Source organism: Mustela lutreola, chromosome 3 (assembly GCF_030435805.1).
Source record: "Mustela lutreola isolate mMusLut2 chromosome 3, mMusLut2.pri, whole genome shotgun sequence".
NCBI lineage: Eukaryota > Metazoa > Chordata > Mammalia > Carnivora > Mustelidae > Mustela > Mustela lutreola.
This window is the reverse complement of record NC_081292.1, coordinates 167,115,192-167,132,687: the sequence shown is the minus strand read 5'-3', so window position 1 is coordinate 167,132,687 and position 17,496 is coordinate 167,115,192. Positions and strand designations below refer to the sequence as shown.

Here is a 17,496-nt window from a genome sequence, read left to right as displayed (position 1 = left end):
ATACAACATGAGCCGTATGGAGCCTGGCTTCCTACCTGGAACACATTTGCAGATCAGTAGCTGCATACTAGCTACTGTGGGATGTGTTAGCTTGCTCGGGTAATGAAACCACATTTGGTAGAACAGCTGCGATTGGAGTTACCACCTAGTTAAATTTGTGGTAGTCCACTGTCATCTCCAAGATCCATCTCTGTTCTGCACAGGTCAAATAGGAGAGTTGAATGGAGATGTGGGAATCACAAACTGCATTTTTCAAGCCCTTGGTGATGCCACTAATCTCTGCAATCCCTTCAGGAATGTGATACTGCTTTAATTTACTATTTTTCTAGGCAGAGGCAATACTAATGCCTTCCTTTTGGCTTTTCCCGCCGTAATAGCCCTCACTCAACAGGTCAGGGAACCACTGTAAGAATTCTGCCATCTGTTAATCTGTTATGTCTCTTAAGATAATGCATTCTGAAACTGGGAAAGTAACCACAGATGGGATCAGGGACCCAGTGGACCTATAGCAAAATAGACCTGAGCTAAAATTACATTGCTCATCTGACCTCCCTAAGTCCCTACTCTGATTGGAGGGCTGGGCCACAGCCCACAGGATATTTTGGATATCCTGAAATCAATGTCAGTTCAGAGCCAGTTGTCTGATTATTTCTTTTTCCCCAATATACAGTTAGTTTGGTAAGAGGCTAACCTTTTCAGAAAAGCTAGGAGAAAGATTAGTAATTTTAATTTTTAGTAGTGTGTGTTTAGGGTCCTTCTTCAAGAGGACCCAGCCTCCTCTACATTCAAGGGGTGCTGGGACTAAAAACTGGCACAGGTCTCAGAATTGATTTTATGATTTTATGATTTTATGATTCAGGTTAGAGTTTTGTTCACTTGACCTAGAACTTTCCTGCTTACACAGATCAAATAAGAATTTAGTAGGCTTGATAGGAATTGATAAAGGACAGATCTTTAATGGCCTTTTCAATTTTTTCTATGATTTGTTCTCTGACTAGCTTTTTCTGTGAGTTTTTTAGAAGCTATTTTCCTAGAAAATTGACTATTTTGGTTAAATTTTAATTTATCCATCAGAAGTGTGTATAGCAATCTCAGTTTTTATAAGTACTTTTTAGAAGTACTCTTTAGAAACCTCTTACTAAAGTGCTTATTTTCTCATTGCTAACTTGTGTTTCATTCCTCTCTTAGTGAGATTTGTCTGATATTTATCTACTTTATTTTTTCAAATAATAGCTTAGTTTTAGTTATCACTTTTATTCTTTTCAAATTGGTCACTTCTGCTTTTGTCTTAACTAATTCTTTTTGATCTAAGTATTATAGCGGTGTGTTTTCTAGATTCTTGAGTTGACCTCTTATTAGTCTATTTAGCTAGACTTAATAACAAGTATCTGAAGTTGTGTCTTGTGGTTATAACTTTAGCCAGGTCCCATATATTTTGGAACTCTCTGCTCTCATGGTCATTAAATTTGTTTTTAGTTGTTGAAGTTTGTACCATTTATTAAGTAGCTAAGTCAGGATTCAAAGCCAGACAGGCTGTCTTCATGAAGTAAGCTCTCTGCTTTATACAGTTGACCCAAACAACGTGGGTTTGAACTGTGGGGGGCCACTTATATGCAGACTTTTTTGATATCCTACTGTACTATAAATGTATATTCATTATGGAATTTTTTTGTTTTTAATTTTTTAATTTTTAATTTTTTGAAAAACTTTTGTTCATTTGAGAGAGAGAGTGAGAGCACGAGTGGTGGGGAAGGGTAAGAGGAGAGGGAGAAACAGACTTCCTGCAAATTAGGGAGCCTGATACAAAGCCCAATCCCAGGACCCCAGGACCATGACTCAAGGCAAAGGCAGACACCAAATTGACTGAGCCACCCAAGTGCCCCACCCTTTTTTTTTTTTTTAAAGAGAGAGAGCAAACAGGAGGGAAGAGGGGAAGAGAGAGAATCTTTTTTTTTTTTTTTTTTTAAGATTTTATTTACTTACTTGACAGAGATCACAAGTAGCGGAGAGGCAGGCAGAGAGAGGAAGAGGAAGAGAAGCAGGCTCCCTGCTGAGCAGAGAGCCTGATGCGAAGCTCGATCCCAGGACCCCAGGATCATGACCCGAACCAAAGGCAGAGGCTTTAACCCACTGAGCCACCCAGGCACCCCGAGAGAGAGAGAGAGAGAGAGGGAGAGAAAGAATCTTAAGAAGCTGGCTTCATGCTCAGTGTGTGGAGCCCAACCCGGGCCTTGATTCCATGATCCTGAGATCATGACTTAAGCCAAAAATCAAGAGTTGTGTGCTCCCCCTTATTAAATTTGTAATAGCATCTTTTTCTCTAGCTTACTTTATTATAGGAATACTATATATAACACATATAATACAAAATATGTGTTCTGCAAATGTTTAGGTTATTGGGAAGGCTTCCAGTCAATAGCAGGCTATTGTTAAGTTTTGAGGGACTCAGAGTTACACATGGGGGCTTGGTGCCTCTGTGTTCAAAGGTCAGCTGTAATGTCTTCTCATTGTGGCCCATGGCAAGTGAACTTAGATGATTTATTCAGGATCATTAATTGAAGTAGTTTATTGAGAATTAGAACAAAATCAGTTTTTTTCAAACTCCCCAGGAACCTTCCACTGACAATGCCTTGTCTTTTTAGACCTATAGACAGGGAAGATAACTAGGGGCCAGAAGGCCCAAAATGATTGTGTGTGTTGACTGGACATTTCTTCAGCTGGTGTCCTTTGGAATCACTCATGTATCCATTGGGGTGCCTTGACTTTCCTATAAGTGACTAGCTTGGACTTCCCCATATGGCCACTGGATTCAAAGAGTCCTTGTCAGTGACTTTTTAAAAACACCTTTATTGAGGTATATTTTACTCGTTTCAGATACACAGTTCAGTTTTGATAACTTTACCAAGTGGTGCAAGCATCATACCATAAATCAGCTTTAGAACATTTTAATCCCTCCAGTAAAAACCCTTATACCCATTTATAGTTAACCCCTTTTCCCATCTCCTACCTGAGGCAACCATTATGTCTCTATAAATTTGTTTTTTTCTGTACATTGCATTTAAATGGTATCATCATTGTATGATCTCTTGTCCAACTTCTTTCTTTCAACATGTTTTTGGGATTATTTCATGAGATTAAATGTTTTAGTTAGTTTGTTCCTTTTGTTGCTGAAAGATACTCCATTGTATGGATATGAATATACTGTTTCATTGGGCTTTAATAAGTCTATAATTTGTTTTGAAACATTTTTGATCCAGTTTTGAAATCAGTGGGTCACACTGTAGCCTTCAGTACTCTGTTTTTTGGATTAAAGCTTTTAGTAGCTTAATACATTGTCCTTTAATGTTCCTTGGAAATTTTAAAAGAATGTGCCATGTCTGTTTAAATAATATAATTTATTACTTAGCTGTCAGTTCATGCTTTTACAAAAGTTATTCAAATGTTCTACCAGTTTTCTCGCCCTCTTGTATTAGAATCTCTGATCATAATTGCTGTTTTGTCAAATTCTTGATTTTCTAATAGTTTTTTTTAAATATAATGCCAAATTTGATAATAGTTTGATATTTACTCCTCTTCTAGAGTGCCCATCCTTGAGAGATGCAGGCTACTGCAGTGGTGAAGACAGCTTCTGGTAAAGGCTCCCACTATAATGGAGGAAACATCCAGAAAGGTGAGGGGCCAGGCCAGTTGGCTTTATTCTGGGTGGAGAGATATTAATGTAAATGGGTTAGTTAGTTCCCCCTCTGGTGTTGCTACTTTTTAAGCCTTCCTCCTAGTAAGATGGTAAGATTCGGCATGTTTTCAATTTAGCAAACTCAGGTGATTTCTGGTGAATATGCGCAGCCTACACAGGACCCCTCAGATAGATGATTTAGGAAAGAAAATTCTGGTTAGCCAGAAGAGAGGGTTTCTATTCAGTCAGGGCTTCAGGGTATAAAGTGGAAGGTGGGCAGGTTAGTCTCTGCTACCCAAGTTGTAGATGTTTTATCTTCACACAAATCTGAAAATTTTCTGTGTTTATTGGTAGATGAGAAAACAAGAAATAGCAAGAACATAAAAAGCAAGATGACTGAGTTTTGTGTGCTTATAATATATGTGGTTTTAACACACACACACACACACACACACAGTAGAATAAAATATAGAAGAATACTTTTATAATCCTGTGGTAGAGAAGGTTAGAGAGACAAAAGCCAGAAGTCAGGCTTTTAATTTTAATTTTTTAAATTAAAATTCTTAATTTTAATTTAAGTAATCTTAAAAAACACAGTCTAAGATTTTATAGAAAGTTAAAAGATAAGCAATAAACTAGGGGGAAAATCTCGTAAATATGAAAAACAAAGAATCGGTATCCAGAATGCATAACTAACTCCTATACGAATCCCTAAGAAAAACAAATAAATTTAAAAGTGAAGCTGACACTTCTAACCTTTGCTCCAACCCCATATTTATAATGGTTTATCAGATACTCAGATGTGGGGGCGCCTGGGTGGCTTAGTGGGTTAAAGCCTCTGCCTTTGGCTCAGGTCATGATCCCAGGGTCCTGGGATCAAGCCCCGAATCGGGCTCCCTGGTCAGCAGGGAGCCTGCTTCCCTTTCTCTCTGCCTGCCTCTCTGTCTGCTTGTGATCTCTGTCTGTCAAATAAGTAAAAATAAAAATCTTAAAAAATAAAATTAAATTAAAAAAGATATTCACATGTGGGTGTTTTATCACTGACCTCAAACGCCACTTGCTTACAACTGACCCCTTGTTATCTCCTCTCTCCCCTCTTGCTCTCTCTCTATTCCTCTTTATAAAGTGCATCTATCCCTTTAGCTCCAAATATTTCCATTCAACTGTAATAATACCAGGTTGTAAACCTTAGCATTATCTCAGAATGATGTCCAGGCAGGTGATAGCAAGTTGGTAGCCATGAAATCAGTTTAGCTGATTGTGATCAACTTTTTAAAAATAAATTAATCAGACCAGAAAATACCAAAATGTATTGGACATAGAGTAGTCACTGTTTTGTAGGATTTTTGTTTCACTTACAGATATCCATATGTGTGTATGTACTGGATCTTGATATAAAATGTGGTTCTGATTATGTTCTTAGTCCAAAAACGTCAACAGTCATTTTCTCTCCTTCATTTCCCATTCCTAATCAACCCCCAAGTCTTGTCAGTATGGCGCTTTTATCCCAGTCCCATCTTCTCATCCCTCTTCTGTACTTAGTCTTTCTGCCTCAGTCTCCCCTTCAAGCTTTTATTCTCATTATTGTCAGGGGTATTTAAACTTACTCTGTTCACTTGACTACTCTTTTAAGAAGCTTTCAGTAGCTGTCTGTTGCCTTAGAATAAAAACTATACTTCTTAGCACATCATAAAAGTTCTCTTTCTGTTCTCAGCTCTTGTTAGTTCCATAGAGGTGTTTTATTCCAAAGTGGCTTATAATTTCCTGAAAATGCCATGTTCTTTCATGTAGCTGACTTTCTATGTGCATGCTGTTTGATTTGCCTGAAATAACTATTTTGTTTCAAAACACTTTTTAAATGTAAATTTCCTCTGAAGTTTACTTCTTTTTTCTAGAGCATTTCCCTGCTCATTAACACAACTCTGTCACTGTATTACATGTAAGTGTCCTTTTTCTTACCTGTGACCCTGAGGAAAACCGTGTTTGGGTGCAATGCCAATGTCTCTTTTTCTTTATTTCTGTAAAGCCTAAGGCTGTCATTAGGAGGCATTCAAAGATTACATACAGAGCAGCAGGGGCTCCTGGGTGGCTCAGTTGGTTAGCAACTGCCTTTGGCTGGGGTCATGATCCTGGATTCCTGGGATCCAGTCCTGCACTGGGCTCCCTGCTAAGCAGGGAGTCTGCTTCTCCCTCTGACCCCCCCCCTCATGCTCTATCTCTCTTTCTTTCTCTCTCAAATAAATAAAACCTTTAAAAAAATAAAAAAAAATAAAACAAAGATAAATAGCAAACACCTAGCCATTGAAAGAATTCAAGAAGAATCTTGGCTATTATCTTAGCCAACTGGGGCTCCCATAATAAAATACCATAGACTGAGTGGCTTAGACAACATATATTTGTTTTTTCACAGTTCTGGAGTCTAGAAGTCCAAATTAGGGTACGGCATGGTCATGTTCTGGTAAGGGCTCTCTTCCTAGCTTGTGGAGGCTCCCTTCTTACAGTGTCCTCACATGGTAGAAGGAAATAGCAAGCTCTCTGGCATTTATCCCATCTTGTGGCACTCACCTCATCCTGAAGGACCCATCCTCATGAGATTATCTAGCCCTGATTACCTTCCAGAGGCCCCATCACCAATTATTGTCATACTGGAAGTTAAGGCTTCGACAGGCATACAAATTTTGAGGGGGACAAAATTTAGTCCATAGCAGAAAACATAAGGGTTATTTGTCAAGGGTAATGTAAAAAGTATTCATATATTGGGAAGAGCTTTAATCAGATCATATCTAAGGTCTTTTCTAGTGTTTAGCTTCTGTAATGTTAGTGATGCCAATATTTTCTTCTTTTTTTTTTTCTCTTAAATCAGATGTGCCTTCTAATCCTAAGAAAGAAGATTTGTTATTATCTTCCAATGGTTGTAGCAAAGCTAAATTGGCTTTTCTTGATGATGACTGGGATTCCTTGGCAATAGAACAAAGAGCTAATGACAAAGAAGTCAACAGTACTGACCGAATGGATTTATTGGAGCTGTCTTGTACCGGGAGTCCAGATCCTAACAGGAAGAGCAATCTCTCTCAGTCTGGCAAATTTGAGGACAGTATTGACTGTGCTTTCTTGAATGAAACATACTCTGTACATTATTCAGAGTCAAAACTGAAGAATGAAAATCTCATTCATTTAAATTCAGAATTAGATTCTGAAATGCAGAAAAGAGAAGGGGTATTTTTTGATATTTTGGAATATCAAGATAGTAAGATTGTTGGCTCTGAAAGAACCTGTAAGATTTCAGATGATGATTATAAAGAAACTGCTGAAGATACACAAAAACATGATATAGATGAAGACTCACAGCAGGAATATCACAGTGCAGAAGAGCAAGAATACATAAGTACTTCTTTATCATTTGACCAAAAGAAAACATTGAACATACCTAATCTGGAAATTGTCGGATTGAGAAATTCAGGTTATGAAGTTAAATGTGCTAGTAATCTAGAAGGTAATCATGTTAAATTGGAAAGTAATTGTAGCATCTCTCTAGATTCAATTGAAGTTTATGGACAAGAAGATGCACCTCATGTCTCCAAGTTTCAGAATTCCATTGTGTTAAGAGAATATCATGAACCAAAGCATGAAATGCGTAAGGAACAAGAGACGAGTTTGATGTACCACACAGTCTTTGATGAAATTGTACTAGGGAGTAGTCCGCTTGAGAACCAGGAATCTCAATCTAAGAGTGGTTTTTTGAATCCTCAAAAAGCATTAAAAACTGAAATGTATACTGGCAAAATGAAATGTCAAATAATTGAAAGTAAAGATTTTTGTGGGAATGCAATTGTTGAGAACAAAAAGTCACACTACCTTGAAAATCCTCGCACATTACAAGACAAATCTTTACAGATGTTACTCCAGCCCTGTAAAGATTGTCAAACATCCTGGACCTCTATTTTTGATGATTCAGTAATTTCTGCCTGTGGATATTCACATTATAAAAGCCTACAAAATAGCCCTAATCCAGCCTTAGATTTTTCTGTTACTCTCCCAAGGACTGCAGTCAAAGATAATCAGGCAGTAGAAGATAACTCCCTGATGGTTACTAATGGCAGTACCACAAATAAAACTTGCTTTCACAATATAGAAGGAGCATGTCCCAAATTAGTGACTGATGGAGCAAACAAGCCAGTCACAGTTAATCAGACAGTGGATGTTAGCACTGATTTTAGGGCTTGTTTCACAACCAGCAGGGCAACAAATGTAAGATCTTCCGTAGCATCTACATCAAGCAATACAGAGATAACAATGATGAACAAAAAACGGCCTGGTGAATGGCCCAGTGAGAAACAGAGAAGTGTGGCTTGTAACACAGATTGGTCATGCAGTCAGGATGATGACAGTGCGCCAGGGGCTGTGACAAAAGGATCACTGGAAAAATCTCTCTCAGTTGACAGTTCAAAATCTAATGAAAATTTCCTAAATCAGGTAAAGCCAATAAGATTAATAATAAAATTTTATTTGACCTTATATAGAGAGGCTGTGTATGATAAAATAAATGGTTTGTTGAATTATAACCGGGCTTCCTAATGCTTTCATGAGGGGCTGCTGGATGAGGGAAAAGGTGAATAGATTGCTACTGAACTGTGTCCGTTTGGGTGGCAGCTATTGCCACCAAGTCAATTAGAAATTGGATTTTAGGGGTGCCTGGATGGCTCAGTGGGTTAAGCCTCTGCCTTCAGTGCAGGTCATGATCTCAGGGTCCTGGGATCGAGCCCTGCATTGGGCTCTCTGGTCAGCAGGGAGTCTGCTTCCCTCTCTCTTTGCCTGCCTCTCTGCCTACTTGTCTCTATCAAATAAGTAAATAAACTTTCAAAAAGAAAAACAAAAAAATTATCTGTGTTTGTCATCTATTTTCTAATTTCATTTTAAATCATGTTTTCCAGTATCCCCTGGAATTAAGAAAAGCGTCTGCTATCACAGACTTGAAGAAAGATCCTGAAAGGTGAATCAGGTGTATAAACCTATAGATATACATGGGGAAAAATAAAAACAGTAATTTGCTTTTTTGGTAGAGTATTTAACCATATGGAATAATAGCCAAATGGGACTTTAAGAGATCATCTGCTTCAGCCATTTGCCTTCAAACAAATAAATATTAAAATAATGTATAACTTTAAAGCTTTTCACTTATTAAGATTATATCTCAATAATTCCTTCAGAAACTCATGGCTTCTTTATTTATTCAACCCAAATCTATACTGATTTAATTATTCCATTTTCCTCAATTCGATCCCCCTGTAGACCAACACAAAGTAGCACCTATGGAAAACTTACATATTTGAAGAAGTAAATAGCTGCTTTCACTGGAGTATTTTAATCTTGATTTTAATTCATTGTGTAATTTACTCTGCATCCATGGAGAATCTGGGGTGGGGATTTGGAGAAGAAAGGGCAGGTCTCTGAGAAGTCAAATTAGTTTTCATGCTCTGCGTTCATTTACTTTTTCCTTCACTCATTCTTCATTCTCCTAATGAGTTTAATCCGGTGCTTACTTGCTCTGTCTCAAATAAATAAATAAAACCTTTAAAAAAGGAAGCAAGACAATACATTTAAGAACCATGTCCATCCAGAATGCTTATAACTTTAAAAAATGTTGGCCAATGACACCTGGGTGTCTCAGTCAGTTGAGCAGTTGCCTTTGGCTCAGGTCATGATCCCAGCATCCTGGGATGGAGTCCCACATCGGGCTTCTTGCTCATCAGGGAGCCTGCTTCTCCCTCTGCCTCTGCCTGCCACTCTGCCTGCCTGTGCTCTCTCTCTCTCTGACAAGAAAATAAATAAAATCTTTAAAAATGTTGGCCGAAGCTTGATTTAGGTTGAAAATCTATTGATTATGGATCAATAAAATTGATTCTGTACTTCAGAATCCTTTTTTGGTAAAAGAAAGTATAAATTGGAAACTTTCTTACTTTCTTGATTTCTAGAAAGAATATATTTACTTGGATTTGACATCCTTATTTTCTGAAGATGTAATGTTTCCTACAGTCTTTCCGTCTTAGTAGAAATTGATTTAAACTTGACAGAAAATAGTAAGAAATTTAAAATCTCTTTGAGAGGCATGTCATTAACAGAGAAAAATATTTGGAATCTTACCTAATCCAGTCTTTTATTTTAAAGGGAATGTCAGCATTCTAAAGAGCCGACGAAGAGTTTGCCATCGAAGTGCTGTCAGAAAATCATGCAGAGAGCCATCAAAGCAGAGTTGCACCTTTTAAATGTTCACTATCAGATGTGCCACCGCCACTGCACTGATATTTACAAACTTGTAGTGGAGAATGGGGCAGGGGTAAATAGGTGATTGTTAACTTTAAATCTGTATCTTAGAATGTTATTATAAGCTTTACATTTATAACAAAATTTTCCTTAATTTTTATTTTTGAAAGGCAAAGTGAGGGATAGACTGTAATTGGGTTTGTTAAGTGGTCTAGGGTTAATGGACTTTAAAAAGTCATTTTAATTTCATGCAGAGGCAGCAGGGTATGTCAAGATGGTGAATCCAGTGAAAAGACAGATTGGATGTTTATAAAATCCAAGTATGATTAAGTCAGCAGCAGAGTTTGTATGACATCCTGCCATATTCTTTCTGGCTTATATACTGAGGGCTGCTTCTGCTGCTCCTAGAAAAACATCTTTGGTTTTCTTTTACTAAATATTTAAAAGAAGAAGACTTTACAAATCTGATAGAGTTAGAACTCATTGTATAATATAATAGTGTTAAATGGATGACTTGTGTCTAAGGAGTTTTGTAAATTTGACTTTTGAACAGAAATTTATCAAGTGATTCTACTAAGAAGGAATTAGGATCAGCACTACTGTCTGTTTTGGGAGACTTAAAGGTTAGATATGAAAGCTTGAAAGAAAAAATAAACAAGGGCATGCCTCTGGAAGAGCTGCCTCCTCTGGCTATGGAATCAAAATTGTTATCAACCTTGTCTACGTTTGCTTCCACGGTATGTATGTTTTATAATTAAAACTTTATTCTGTTTGCACAGAATACATTTTTAAACTAAAAAACTTTTCTTCCTTTTTTTCTTTCTAGCTGATGAAAGAAGAATCACATGTGTAAGTTATGGTTTCATCTAATATAAATTCATTAGATCTTAAAAATTGCTTAATTTGGTTAACTTTAAGTTTTCTGTTGATCCTTTTCAGAACATTGATGAGCTGTTTAATAAAATGTTTGTCTGTTTAGCTTTTCAGGACCAGATCCTGAACTAGATAATCAAAGAACACGTGATGTTGACGTCTCTTCAGGCCTAAAAAAGACACTCTCTCAAGTGAGATTTTTTTTAAAAAGTAGCTCATTAATGCAAGTGAGATTTTTTTAAAAAGTAGCTCATTAATGTAAATCTGTAATTTTCTGGCTTAAGCAAAGTAAACCATAATTTTCAGAAGCTCTCACATCTTTTTTTTTTCAGTCAGCTATCTTTGTGTAGTACCACTTGAGGGATATAACTGATTAGAAGGAACAATGCCCTTATCAAACAGATGTCAGTGGTATCTGTTCATTAGGGTGGCCATCAAACCAGGAGACTGCTGAGGATGAAAGGCAGTGAGTGATATTAATGACTCACCACGACAGCTGGTATAAACTTGAACTGTCTAAGGCAACCATGACTTTTGGCCACTGACATGCTGGTACATTGCTTAAAACTAATAAATTGTTTAGACAAGGCAAAAGTTTAATTCCTTCTTTACTGAAATGACAAAATTAGTTTTTAAATGCCTTTTGTAGGTGTTCTTGAACTTTCTTGTCCCTCTAAGGTATTGTATTTGTATTGTATTGTCACTGTTTCCAGTGACAATCAGTGTAAGAGCACTCTGCAGAGGGTGAAGTGGGATAGAAGCACAGGCTTTATTCCTTATGAAGTGAGGCAGTGCCATGAAAAAGCTGAACCTTGTTGCTGTTTTCAGATTTTGGTCTTAAACCTGAGGTTATACTATTTGGGTAGTCTTGAATAATAAGATGCATTAAACCAAAAGTTAGTTTCTTGAGTTATATACTTTTCTATTAACAAATGATTAAAAGTAAATTACTTTAGCAAATTATGTATTCCATCATTCTACTTGATCAAAAAAACCCTCAGTTCTCCACAAATATTTAATAAGATGCAGATATATAATCTTAGTTGGGCTACAAGACGATACCTATTATAAGTTAGGATGAAATTTTAATACCTATCTCATTAAATTAACAGGTTATGTGTGAAAAGCAATATAGTGATAGGATAGTTGCTAAATTTCAGCTACTCCTGTACCATCTTCACAATTTTCCATAGCCATGTATTACCTATAACATCACTTGCTTCATATTTTTCTTTAAATGATTCTCCCCACCTTTTTTTTTTTTTTAAAGATTATTCATCTATTTCAGAGAGAACACACACAAGTAGAGGATGGGCGGGGGGAGGGAGAAAGAGAATCTTAAGCAGACTCCCTGCTGACCAGGCTCCAAGCAGGCTCCATCCCATGACCCTGTGATCATGACCTCAGCAGAAATCAAGAGGCGGACACTCAACCTATTGAGCCATCCAGGAGCCCCTACATAATTCTCCTTTTTAAATAAATTTATGGGTAAAAAGTAACTATTAAATATGGGAAAGAAATGCCACTTTTTATAAATAAAAGGATCCTATAAGTACACATTAAATATATTACTGTTAATGTGAAAAGTCCTTATATGAACACTTCTGAAAATCATTTCAAGTACTTCTTGTGTGTACGCGTGCCACACTTTGCTAAATAATGGTAGTGTTGGCTGTCCCTATGCACAGGCTGAGTTAAAACTCTTATTAAGTGTGACCAACATAAAGCAGCAAGTTACTTTCAGTTTGCTCACTTACAGAAAATGATTTTGTTCTGTTTGCCTTCATTGTTGTGAGGACTGAATGATGCTAGTGAAGAGTACCTGCCACAGAACATCAGTGCAGTAACCGCTAGTCCATATTTATTTTTGTTTTTATTATTTTAATCCTCAGATGTCTTTCCTGTCAGACAGTAGTCATCCTAAACAGGATGCACTACCCAAGGAAGATGGTTTGAAAAATGGTGACATCGATGTAGACTTTAGTCAGCTGAAACTTGATGACAAAGGTCAGTGTAAAGAGTTCTGCACATTGCCCAAAAACAAATTGCAAGGTTTAAAATACTCCTAGTACCCACTCATTAAATCAAAATCAACATTTTGGATTGACTGAATGGCATCATTCCAATTATGAACATTAAGTATGTTCTTATTCCATCTACTTAGCATCTGTAAGGTTACTTAATATATTTGAAAAATCAAATAATAATACAGATTTTTTTCTTCTGGTTCGTATTTTCCAATCTGAAAATTATTTCTTCTGTCCAGTTTATATCTGTAAATTGTACTTTTTTTGTTTTTGTCTTCTATGAGAAGAGATTACAATCATTCCAGAAAGATCATTAATTCAGTTTTTAATGAAATAGAGCTGCAGTACTGATTAATTCCTTTTTAAAGAGTTTTACTATTATTCTGTGTATAAAAATGTGTCTCTTCGTCAATAAAGGATACTTTAAAAATCAGAAACATAAGGCTTTTAGTAAGCTAAGAATCAGTGTTAATTAAAAGAAAACTGGGGAGCAGATCACTCAGAATAGTATTTTTCAGTGACTAGCAAAAAACCTTTCTCAAGGAATTCTTTTTTTTTTTTTAAAGGTTTTATTTATTTATTTGACAGACGGAGATCACAAGTAGGCAGAGAGGCAGGCAGAGAGAGAGAGGAAAGGAAGCAAGCTCCCTGCTGAGCAGAGAGCCCGATGTGGGGCTCGATCCCAGGATCCTGAGATCATGACCCGAGCCGAAGGCAGCGGCTTAACCCACTGAGCCACCCAGGGGCCCTCTCAAGGAATTCTTTATGCTTGGTTTATACTTTGCTGATACTTATTTTTACATAAAACTAGTAATTATCCTCATGCTGACTTATTCTGAGAAGCTTTTTAATAATTTATCAGAGTTTAACATTGTACATAATTCATAGCTGCTTCCATTTAATTTCTCAGACTGCAGAAATTATCGAGAATTAAGTGAAGACTGGTTTGATGCTAAAGAAAACCTGACAGGAGTTGACTTGTCAGGAATTCAAGAAAATCAAATAGAAAAAGACAAAGGGGATCCCAAGTTTCCACAAGGTTGGCTCTTAATTTACTAAGAAATACTACTGTAGCTCATTTTGTAATTCTGAGAACTAAACTGTTTTAATATTTTGTTTCTGGCTTTCCTTTATAATTATAAAAAATGAGAAATTGGACATTTAGAGGTCAGTTTTTCTAGAAAGTATATCAGTTTATAATGTTCCTTTCTTTCAGAAAACTGCTAAAAACGTAAATCCCAGATTTAGTTAGCAGTAGAGGTCCGAGTCCTTTCTGCCATTCTGGGGCAACACCACTACTCCTCCCGGACCCTCTCTTCCACTGAACCCTCAGCAGATCTGTCAGACTGGCATGAGGGATTGAAATGGTTTTCTTTCCCTTACTTTACTGAAATAGATCAAATTATTAATGTTTTCATCTTTTGATAGTCTTCAATTGCTTATAATAGTTGGAATTTCCTCTAGTTTCTGTGATCATTCCCCTTCTGTCATTTCTAAATATATGCTACCTTCCTTTATTTTATTTCTATATGCTCCCATGGATTTTTATTTTATATAATAGTAATGGTTTTGGGGGGCTTTTTTGCTTCTATAAATAATGCTTCTATAAATAAAGATTTTTAATGGGTGCCTGGGTGGCTCAGTCGGTAAAGCATCTGCCTTCGGTTTAGGTCGTGATCCCAGGGTCCTGGGACTGAGCCCCCCACCAGGCTCCCTGCTTAGTAGGGAGTCTGCTTCTCCCTCTCCCTCTGCCGCTCCCCGTGCTTGTGCACTCGCTCGTTCTCTCTCACGCTCTCTCTCTGTTAAATAAGTAAAATATTTTTTAAAAAATATTTTAAACAAAATATAAGAAAATTTAAATTACCTGAAGGTTCTTCAATCTGCAGTAACCTCTATGAATATTCTTTACCATTCATTTATGCATTTTATGCATGTATTTAATACACATATACAGTTTAAAATAAATGACATTTTATCATCTAGCTTTATTCTAACTACTTTTTTTCCTTTCATTATTTTATTTTAAGATATTATTTATTTGACACAGAGAGAGAGATCACAGACAGAGAGGCAGGCAGAGAGAGAGGGGGAAGCAGGCTTCCCGCTGAGCAGGGAGCCCGATGTGAGGCCCCATCCCAGGACCCTGAGACCGTGACCTGAGCCAAAGGCAGAGGCTTAACTCACTGAGCCACCCAGGCACCCCAACCTTTCATTAATTTTGTCCATATCACTTACCACATACTATGTACTTATCTTACCTGATCTATAAACTGCCTTCCCACATCACATATTAGCTCAGTTTTTTTTATAGTTTGTTCACTATCTGTCCCCAGGGTCAAGTATAGTGTTCTGCCCATGGGGTAGTTAGTCATCCTATTGTATCGAACTAGTGCAAGGTGAAGGGGATGAGTCAAATATATGTGTCCTAATGCTTATTCACTGTAGCTTCTTGCTCCCTCCACACCTCAGTGTGGATAGAAGTATACAGATAAATAGTTTCACTCTCTTCTTTACAACTATATATGATAAACCAAAGAGATCATGCAAGCTAAAGGAAGTAAGTTAATGAAGAAGGTTGGGCTATTATTGCCTAGGGATGAAAAAATCTGCCTACATTGCAGCACCACCACTTAACTAGATTTGTAACCTGAAGACCTCAGCAGCCGCCTCTGGAAAATGGAAATGATAACAATTGCTAGGTTGTGGGTGAAGTGCTGGGCATCCTACCTGCAGTGGGAGGGGCACTCAGAAGGTGTTAGGCTATTACTAGTGAGTGAAAAATATAAAACTTACAACTATCCCATTATTATATAAAAATTAAACAAAACTACTCGAAGAATTCATTCAACAAATATTTATTGTGTATTACCTATGTGCCAGGTATTGGTTTTGACAGGAAATAAAAGAATCTCAATTCAGTGGATCCTTTTTGATTTCAGACCAAGTTCTCTTCAAAATGGAAACCATGAAAATGCATACTGAGAATGGAAAAATCTGTATCTGTAATCTTAATATTTGTGGTTTCCAAAAAGTGCTGTGTAAATCAAGTAGTTTGAACTCCCCCTTTTTTTCCTAATGTGCCATTACCATTAACAGGTTATAGACCTGTTATTGATATTTTTCTGATTTCAAGGTTCTGTTGGTGTGATATTTCCCCAGCCCAGGAATATCCATAAGGCCTAGCCAGGATTGACATGGGGGCAGTTAGGGTCCTCTGCATATCTCCCTTCCTCGATAGTGCTTCTTTGAACCAAAGACAAATGAAAGACACCTTTTTTACCCTAAAATCTTAAAACTACACTCTAGACTCTTGGTCTTCAGACTAGGGCTGATATTCAGTAATAACTTTATAAGCTTTGTGATAACAAAAGTTTTTACATTTCTTTTTAAATATGAAATATTAATGGTCATATATTATGTTTCTCTATAAGCAGAAATGAAGAATCTTGAAACTTTACGAAAAGATAAAGGTTACTTGATACATGTTGGTGGTCTCTGCCCTTCAGTATCTGAGGTATTCCAGGACTTATTTTCTGAGTTTCATTTTAAAATCTATTAATTGTTCATATTTTGATTTTTAAAAAATTTTTTCTACCTTTCACAAACTTTTATTTTTCTTTTAGGCTGATTTAAGGTCTCATTTCCAGAAATACCAAGTTTCTGAAATTTCAATTTATGATTCTTCTACTAATTATAGGTAGGTTTTCCAAATTCAGTAAGGTACACTTACTGGGTATGTGCTGTGTGCCAGGAGTGGACACCAGCCACAGTGGCGGTTAAGTCACAGGCCATTTCTACAGAGCTTTCCCAGCCTGGTTGGGGGAGACATGTTGACAGCTACATCACTAATGGTGCAGTTCCCGATCAAATCTTCCATTATACTTTTTAATTTGGTATTAATGGCTTATTCATTTTTGTGTACTTAATCCTATTTCATTACCATTTCACACAGGGGCAGTAGAGTGCATTAGTTAAGAGAGTGGGCTCTGTAGCTAGATGGCTTATGGCGTGGGTTCTGTTCCTAGTTGCATGAGTAGCTTGCTGAATAAATTTGGGCAAGTTACTTAACCTTTACATACCTCAGGCACTTCATCTGTAAATGAGGATAATAATAGCACCTTCATCACATTGCTATGAGACAATTATTAATAAGTAAAGCAATAGGAATGCAGCCCAGTATATAATAGGCACTCAGAAAATTGTGCTTTGATTATTTTTAATTTTAATTACCTTTTAGTTAATGTTTTAATGTTTTTTAACTTACCTACATATAGTCATTTCCAATATTTATCATGCTACTTTCTGTTTTGTGACATTGTAGGAACATTCAAAATTATCAAACAAAATGGTGATAGCTTAGTGGAAAGGCCTTAGTTATTCATCTCTAACAAGGATAGCTGTTTATTTCAGATAAAGAAGTCTTTACCAATTAAGAAAGGATCCTATATGGGTACCTGGGTGTCTCAGTCAGTTGGGCACCCAACTCTTGATGTCGACTCAGGTCATGATCTCAGGGTTCTGAGATCAAGCCTGTGTTAGGCTCTGTACTGGGCTTGGAACCTGCTGAAGAGTCTCTTCTCTCCCTCTCGCTCTGCCCCTTCCCCCTTGTGCTCTCTCAAAAAAAAAAAAAAAATTGTTGTTAAATTTTGTCTTAAATGGAGT

The 17,496-nt window shown here is 36.9% G+C and overlaps 1 protein-coding gene across 1 annotated transcript in view; it reads left to right on the top strand.

Annotated features, from left to right (window-relative positions):
• Positions 1-17,496, top strand: part of RBM44 (RNA binding motif protein 44) — a 31,757-nt gene that overhangs the window by 7,834 nt on the left and 6,427 nt on the right. The window contains exons 2-12 of the mRNA XM_059168970.1: positions 3,580-3,670; positions 6,537-8,146; positions 8,605-8,663; positions 9,839-10,015; positions 10,488-10,671; positions 10,761-10,783; positions 10,914-10,998; positions 12,700-12,814; positions 13,745-13,873; positions 16,269-16,348; positions 16,458-16,531. Of these exons, the coding sequence (XP_059024953.1) occupies positions 3,598-3,670; positions 6,537-8,146; positions 8,605-8,663; positions 9,839-10,015; positions 10,488-10,671; positions 10,761-10,783; positions 10,914-10,998; positions 12,700-12,814; positions 13,745-13,873; positions 16,269-16,348; positions 16,458-16,531 (2,609 nt within the window). The 5' untranslated portion in view covers positions 3,580-3,597. The remainder of the gene's footprint in view (positions 1-3,579; positions 3,671-6,536; positions 8,147-8,604; positions 8,664-9,838; positions 10,016-10,487; positions 10,672-10,760; positions 10,784-10,913; positions 10,999-12,699; positions 12,815-13,744; positions 13,874-16,268; positions 16,349-16,457; positions 16,532-17,496) is intronic.